Raw genomic sequence first — 8,305 nt, 5'->3', positions numbered from 1 at the left:
ACAAAATATAAAGTTCAGTTTTATAACCCAACACTGCTTCAAACCTCTCCCCAACTTTTCCCTGGCATGTTGGCTGTGTCCCTTGGTCTTTGTGATGCTGTTCTCCAGAAAACCTCTGACTTCCACCCCACAGCTGTATTTATATGGAGACTTAACGGCAAATATGTGAACTTTATTTACTAATTAGGTGACTTCTGAGGCCAGCTGGTTGCCTTGGACTTTATTTAGGGCTATCAGATAAAAAGTGGCCGAATACTAATCTGCAACACAATTCTTTTAGAATAATGCTAAATATAGTAAACGTAAACTTTTTGCTATTTCACTGTTACGCAGTATCATGTGTCGGCGATATGATACATCTTGGTAAATTAAATTAAAGGTGATTGCAACACAGCACAAAGGTTAACAGTTCAGGGATTATAACTTCTCTGCAAACTCTGTATTATTGCTTTTTTTTTTAGTCAAGCACAAGTTGTCTGCCCTGGAAGACAAGACAGGAAGATATTTGTTTTTAAGGCATGAAATTGTGCTACAAGATAACTCATTAAATAGCTTAATTTTCCCCAAAATGTCAAATCTTCGCTTGGCCATTATCTGGGTCTTTGAGGATATACAAGCAGACTTTTATCATAACGTTGCCATAATCAGAAATCTGATCAAGAGATTGGCTGAAATCTTGCTGCTTTGTGTTTGAATTTGCAGAAAACAGGTAATCACCTCCCCAATCTCTCTTCCTGGTTTTCTTTTTGTCCCTTCAGGCGGGTTAGACCACACCTTTTCAGTGACGACCAATCAAGTTCAAGCTTTAGGAGGCCCCTCCAGGATAGGGATCCCAGAAGTATCCTAACCCTGTTCAAGTATTTGAAGGCAGTGGCTTTCCTGTGGTTTGGTTGGTGATGAAAACAGCACGAGGCAGTAGCATGCCAAATATCTCTGGTAAGTTGGGATTTATTTTTTTAAAGAACGACTATTTTAAGCATGTACACTCACACTGAACTGACATATTTCCACTATCATGGTCTGTTGGTGCAACTGATCAAGAATCATGAATCTTTATTGTCATTATGTGTTACCACTATGTAAAATAGTATTGGTTTTAAGGTATTTATACATTTCTTTTACTCTTTGCACTGCAAAAAGGCAACTAAAAGTAAGTAAAATCTTCTTGAAAGGAATGTTTTTGTCCTTGATTTGAGCAATTAAACAAGATTATACGCCAATGGAATTAATATTTTTACTCCTAAAATAAGATAATTAGATATATTCACTTGAAATAAGATGATGAAGATGAGTTGTTCCTATTTTAAGTGCAAAAATCTTATTCCACTGGCAGATCATCTTATTTGCCTGCTAAAATCAAGTGCAAAGACACTAATTTCAAGAAAATTTGTACTTACTTTTTGTTCCCTTTTTGCAGTGTGTGGCTTACATTTTCATCCCAAAAAGGTGCTTTATTGCCAAAAGAAATCTGTATGTTTCTGTTTTACTACCTGATCAGGATTGTATGGCAGCATAAGGATATTTAAGGTCTTTATTAAAGTATGGTAAATTAAACAATAGTTTAAAAAGTGAGTTTGGCTGACTTTAGCGAGGCTACATCACATCTGTGTGCATTGTGGTTCCAGCAGTAAAACAGGATTTCAGTCATTTTAACAACAGCCATTTTAATTTAACAACAAATAGAGCTAATATACTGTATTTGCATGTATTTTTTTTTGTTTTGTCAATTTATTTTTGGCACTTCCTACAGATTTCCCTGAAGATCCCAGATCAAATCTCGGCATGCCACTCTCCTCATCAGCTGCCACCTCTTACCAGCAGGGCTGCATCCGGATGACCCTGGAGAACTCGGAGCTCTGGAAGTCTTTTCACGCCATCGGAACAGAGATGATAATAACCAAACACGGAAGGTAACAACGCTGACATCTTCCCCAGTGCCCGAAACCTAAAGAAGAGGATGTCATTTTTTGTTCTGTCTTGAAGAGGAAACTATTTGTCAAAGCAACTCATAACACCCTGTGTTTACCCTTAGGAGAATGTTTCCACACTGCAGCATAAGCCTAGCTGGGCTTCAACCTTATGCAAACTATGTCATCATGGTGGACATAGTCCCGGCAGACAGCTTCAAATACAAGGTATGATCATATGCAACACATCCCCGGCATGTTCTCTTTTTTTTTCTCTCTCTCTCTCTGTGTGGATTTGAGCCATCGGGCTGCAGAATATGAGGCAGCAGTTTGCATTCAGACACAGCTCTGCCCTGTCTGCCTACGACCGTTCACTGCCGCATATCAAAGCCTTTCATTGCTTCCTGTTTGTGCACTCCCGGCTGGAAGCCCAATCAATTAGCATCCCGGCCTCATTCACAGTCGATGAACGAGGAGCAGCCTGCCATCCCATGCATTCAGCAACTCCTACAGTTTTCTGCGGCCCATTTGGTCCCAGCGGTTGCTGTCAACACGCACTTGAAAACAGTGTAGTGCAAATCAAAGCTCTTAGGGAGAGCGTTGGAGGGGGGTGTCTGTGAAAATCAGGATGGAAAACCGAATGATCCTGAACCTTCCTTTAGGGGGAAAAAGGGAATGTTGCCAAAGTCCTAGCGGTATGCCAATAAACATTAGAAGAAATTAAAATAGATCTTTTTTTTTTTTTGCTTCTTGGAGGATCTTGATTAATTACCTATATCCTGAGGTCTCTCATGTGTTAATGATGCATCTCTCCCTCCCCCCATCTGCCTCTCTGTAGTGGAAGAAGGAGCAGTGGGAGGTCGCAGGGAAGTCTGAGCCCCAGCCCCCGTGTCGGACATACATTCACCCCGACTCCCCCGCCGTTGGAAGTCACTGGATGAAGCAGTCGTTGTCCTTCCTCAAGATGAAGCTCACCAACAACACCTTGGATCAGCATGGCCATGTAAAAAAAAAAAGCGCTCTACACATTCAAACTTACATTATGACATGAAAAGCTCCTGACGCTGGGTGACTTACTCTGGTCGGTGTCTTTCTTCGCTCATCAGATGATCCTTCACTCCATGCATCGCTACTACCCACGCTTTCACGTGATACAGGCAGACAGTCCACACACCGTGTGTTGGGGTTCCTTCCAGACCTTCTCGTTCCCAGAGACGGTCTTCACAGCTGTTACGGCTTACCAAAACCCAAAGGTACTTATAAAAACCGAACATGCTTACAAACATTCATGTAATTCTCATATACAGTGCCTAGGAAATGTGTACCCCTTCAACTTTTGTCTTGATAGATGTTCACAAAGTATCGGAATCAGCTTTATTTGTCCATACAGATAAGGAATTGGTTCCACTTTGCACTCAATGAAGATATTCTAAATATTATTTTAGTTTTAAAAATTGGGATTTTTTTTCACATGTAAATATGTACAAAGTGTTTTTACGAAAGAAGAACATAAGCTTGAAGTGGGGCTGTCTTTATGCCAACTGATTTTTTATTTTTTTTTAAACAGCTGTAGCTTTGTAGTGCCAACCTGTTGATAAAACTCTAAACAGTGCGTATGCAGCATATGTGGGGTCTGCAGAGATGTTAGCTGCCCATTTTTTTTTTACCCTAAACCTGTAGAGGTCCTGGGTGGAAGGAACGTTAGCTCCCATAATCCTCCCTGCAGACCTGATTGGTCAATGCAATTTGGCATTCGAGCCAAACCACACAGTCATGTGTGCGGGGCAGACAGAATAATGGCCGTGTAGATGAAAGCAAGGCCTGTGGAAGGTTGTATTCCCTGAGTTGCCAAAGGAAATACAGTCTCTGCCGGGCCTTCTTCAGAACATTGTTCAGAAGAAGTATCCACTTCTTCTGAAGTGGATATATATTTATATATCCACAGTAATATATAAATATATCTGAAAAGCTGGGGGTTTGTTTTCAGCACCCTTGAGTCAGCTATAAGTATCTTGGAGAATGTCTTCACCTGCTTTGCCCATTCTTAGCGAGATAGTACCACTTCAACAGATTGGATGGTGCTTGTTCACTTGCAGTCTCTTTTGTCCCTTTTTCATTGGATTACGTATCACATTAATGTGAGTGGGGTCATCAAGGCTAGTTACTCAGACATGTTTGCTTGTGACAAAAATGGTAGCAATATTGAACGTGCTTCTCAGTCTGTGACTTTTTTGTCAGACTCACCTCTGCAGCTCGTCGTTGGTCCACGGTGTAGATTCCAGTTGCTGTTGGACAGCTGGACTTCATTAGTTAGATCACTTCTTAATGCTGCACTGAATTTTATTTATGCATGCCACACTTTTCAGATTTTCATTTGTTTAAAAAAAATAGAAAATCCTGAATTAATTAACTTACGTATGTTCATTTCTGTTAGCCTATGACATAATATTCCAAAAGAAATTTGGCTTTTCCTTATTTTTAAGACTTTCTACATTAAAGAAACATAGTGAAGACACCAAAACTATTACTCAAAAGTATATAGAATTATGTATCAAAAGCAAAATAGTGAAATAACTCAAAGCATCTTGTAAATGTTAGCTTTTTCTAAATACTTCTTTGGTCACTCCTGGCCTTCTCCTGATGAACTTGAATGAGAAGGTGAATCCAAACTTTTGTCTGGTCGTGTAAATACTTTTGCATAGCGCATAAATATAATATAACGTGCAGCGGTTTTGAAAAATGCTTCATCGGGTCAAGTGTTCATTTTGGCTTTAAAAAAAAGCAGCAGCATTTACCCTTTCTTGTCTTTATTCAGATTACCAGACTGAAGATTGACCATAATCCATTTGCAAAAGGATTTAGGGAAGGAGGGACCCACACTCAAAGTAAAAGGTACATTTGTTTTGGCATTAAAAAACAAAAAAGGAGCTGAAAGATGTCAGCTAATTTTGGATAACTACCAGTAGGTGTTCTTTGGAATTTCTTGTTAAATAACATTAATTGTAACTACATTTTTGTAGGTGTCGTTCAAACAAAGGTTCCCCTGCAAAAGAGTCCACAGAAGACAGGAAAAGCCTTTGTAACAGTGCAGCAGGTACTTCCCAATCTATTTCTAATGAACAAGTGTATCCATTTATTGTTATTATATTAGGTCCCCCGCAGGTGTTCCGTGTCTTGCACTTTGGATCAAACCCTCAGACTAAACTAGCACAAGACACGATGGATGAATAAATCTTACAAATGAGTGTTGTATTTCCTGGTCAGGCCTGCAGAGGATGCCCTCCACCTCTCAGTCAGCCCAGGCCGGGAAGAAGCAGGCCTCCACGCAGCAATCACTGAAGGCGGGTCACCTTTCCCCGTGGTCCCTGGAGCCGGACTTGTCAGACAGCATGCACACTGAGGCCCTGGAGCTGCAGGAGTACGACAACAGCTGCGAGGAGCAGATGGTTCCTGCATCCATGGCATACCAGCCTTACAGGTTAGAAAATCTGGCCAAACACAGGCGACAGATCCGCATTGAATTGTGATGGAGTAATATATGTTTCACACGTCACTGGATCTGTTTTCTGCCCTTCAGATTCCCATTACCTCCTGGTAACCGAGACCCAACAGAGGCCCTCTTCCACGCTCCTCCTCACCCACTGTCCACAGTGGAGCCCGGTACCCAGCAACAGGAATACCGCTACAGTCACCAACAGGGCCACCACAGAAACCCAGCAGACTGGAGCCAGTACCCACTTTTCTCCTACTCCCGCTGGTGAACCTTGATACCATTCAGTGATGTCCTGGTCAGAAGAGGGGCCTTAGCTATATTTTGACTAAATAAAGTTGAGCAAACATTGAAAATACTTGGCTTTTTCTGCCAGTTTAGGAATGCTGGGACATTCTCTCTCTCCATGTTCCTGTACACTGCCTGCAAAAAGTTTTTTGGTTTTTTTTAACATGCTATTAGGCTGTAGCCTATTTGTACTCACTTTGAATTACACACATGTGAAGTATTTATATAAATAGGTGACTGCTGAAGGCTACACTGTATTTTATTTTGTGGTATCACAGCAAAACTGAATTACCTCCACGTGTTTCAGATTCAGAGTGTTTATTCGTTAAGGATTTTGAAACAATGGACCCATTTCTGGCCACTTCACAATTTTGATATTCTTCCCTGATGATCCGCCACATAAAATCCAATAACGTTTGGGGTTGTATTGTGGCAAAAAGTTTAAAGGCTATGAAGACGAGGCACTGCATTCGAGAGGCAACCTTTAGTTTTCAGAATCAGAATCAGAAATACTTTAATAATCCCAGAGGGAAATTTACATGATTTCTGCTGATATTTAGGGTTTAACAGCTATACAGAAGCATATGTCGCTAGGCTGATAGATGATAACGTAAAATAAGGGGGTGTGGGGAAAAGGTCACCCAAGAAGTTTAAATGGCAGCTAACCTGTGGTTACACTGCAATAATTTTGTTGGTAACAACCTGGGATCAATTTGTCCATTTGGACCCTCATTTGGTACCTACGTGTTGCATGTTTGTCCCTTACTGCTTGCCTTTTTTTTTTACCCATAAATGAAGCAATTGGCGCCCCTCTACTTGAACTATTGCATTTTTGTTTGCAGCTAAATGTTTTAGTCAATTCATGCAAATAAAGTCACGAGGATTGGAAATGTCACGTTTAATTAAACTGTGAATTTGTTTGGGAAAATGTTTAAAACTTCACCTTATGACCATTTCCTTTGTCCCTTATCCCCATTCGAGCAAGTCGACTTTTCAAACATCACGAGTTCCCATCAAAACTGGAAAGAAAATGATTAACCTGTTGCTTTTAAATACTATTTACTGAAGACATATCACCATATTTCCATACAGTAGGTTATTAATAGATTATAGCCAAATGCAGTAGATTTTTCAGAGCGCACATTTCCAGGGTCTAAAGTATAAGCCATTATACTGATAGGCAAATTAAATGTGCTGATTTGTATCAGTCTTGCACAACTGTCATGTTGGACAGCTCTGTACCGCGGCTTCAAAACAGTAAAACCAGGAAGTGCCCATTAAACATCTACCCAAAAATAGCTCTTGAGTACATTTCCTTCTCCAGTTCTAAGTAATAATTTTGGGATTGTTTGCATTTTATTCACGACGTTCTTTGCCCGCCGTGTCAAGTTACAATTTCAGAATGTCATCCCTTGCATGCCATTCACCTAGACACGTACAGTATATATAGACCAGGGGTCTGCAACATGTGGCTCCAGAGCCGCATGTGGCTCTTTAAACCTTCAGCTTTGGCTCTTAAAAACTTAGCCCAAAAATGCGGGAGGGGGGGGAAATTAGTCAATATCTCTGAATGTAAAGGTAAGTTAAAATTGCTAGCTTTAGGATGCATTTAGTTCTGCAATATATGCATAACATTTGCAGAAAGAAAGTAACTAATGGTGTGTATAATGTTTTACTATAGATAAATGTAGTATCTTTTTGTCAATAGCTTGCAAACGACTTGCTTTTTCATAATTTTGATGCCATTTGCTATAAAAATCCAATGTCCAATTCAAGAAAATGTATTAAACCTAAACATAAAAATACTATTGGTGAAATAATAACTGTTGATATTTAAATTAAAAAAAAATTAAACAAATTTCCTATAGTATACCATAAAAACAAGCACTTGTTTCAAAGAGATGTGTAACTTTTGTGGCTCTAAACAAAATTTGTTTAGCTGGACCGAGGGCGAAAATGGCTCTGCGGGTTGTAAAGGTTGCTGACCCCTGATATAGACTGTATCCATCAACTATGTAGCCTCTCAGTGACATTAACAAATAAACGGAGAACACCGATCTAATGTAGACTGATCTATCTGGAGGGATGGATGTTTCTAGAAACGAGGCACCGCCTGCAAACTAGATTCCGCAGTCAACTGCAGCTGTGCTGCTGCCTTCACATGTGATTGTTATCTAACTCTGCAGAATAAATCAAGCGCACCATGACGATCTGGGCGGTCTATTTAAGCTGCAAAACCTCCAGCTGCACACTCCCTTGATCTCCGAGGTCAACGACCCTCTCTTCACTTCCTCACCTGTCCAGGGGCGGCGTAGAGATGTGCTCGTCACTCCATGCCACGTTCAGCCGGATGAACATGAACAGATCGCAGCCCAGACGCCAACTGTACTGGCTAATAAAGATGTATTTTTGACATTTGACTGAAATGCAACCAATGTTTTATAAATCCCAAGTTGTCTTTTCAAAGGATATCTGTTAATTCTCGAGTTATCTATAAAACCAGTGGCGCCTGATCTGAGAAATAGCCAACAGCGTGGTCGCCCTCACGCTCTGGCACGCTTCCCCCGGCAGACGGCCGGAACGGCTGCCACTGTAAATGTTTTACGAGATAGAAAAGAGA

General features: G+C 40.6%; 1 protein-coding gene across 1 annotated transcript; it reads left to right on the top strand.

Annotated features, from left to right (window-relative positions):
- The first annotated feature begins 773 nt into the window (after positions 1-773).
- LOC105930975 (T-box-containing protein TBX6L) lies at positions 774-6,970 on the top strand. The gene is made up of 9 exons (XM_012869441.3): positions 774-936; positions 1,751-1,910; positions 2,033-2,135; positions 2,746-2,910; positions 3,014-3,160; positions 4,723-4,799; positions 4,928-5,001; positions 5,172-5,385; positions 5,485-6,970. Exons 1-9 carry the CDS (start codon positions 897-899, stop codon positions 5,666-5,668), a joined length of 1,164 nt encoding a protein of 387 aa, XP_012724895.2. The 5' UTR covers positions 774-896; the 3' UTR covers positions 5,669-6,970.
- Positions 6,971-8,305: the final 1,335 nt, after the last annotated feature.

The sequence above is a fragment of the Fundulus heteroclitus genome, chromosome 8 (genome assembly GCF_011125445.2).
Source record: "Fundulus heteroclitus isolate FHET01 chromosome 8, MU-UCD_Fhet_4.1, whole genome shotgun sequence".
Classification (NCBI taxonomy): domain Eukaryota; kingdom Metazoa; phylum Chordata; class Actinopteri; order Cyprinodontiformes; family Fundulidae; genus Fundulus; species Fundulus heteroclitus.
The sequence above is the reverse complement of the archived record's forward strand: the minus strand, read 5'-3'. Positions and strand labels throughout refer to the sequence as shown.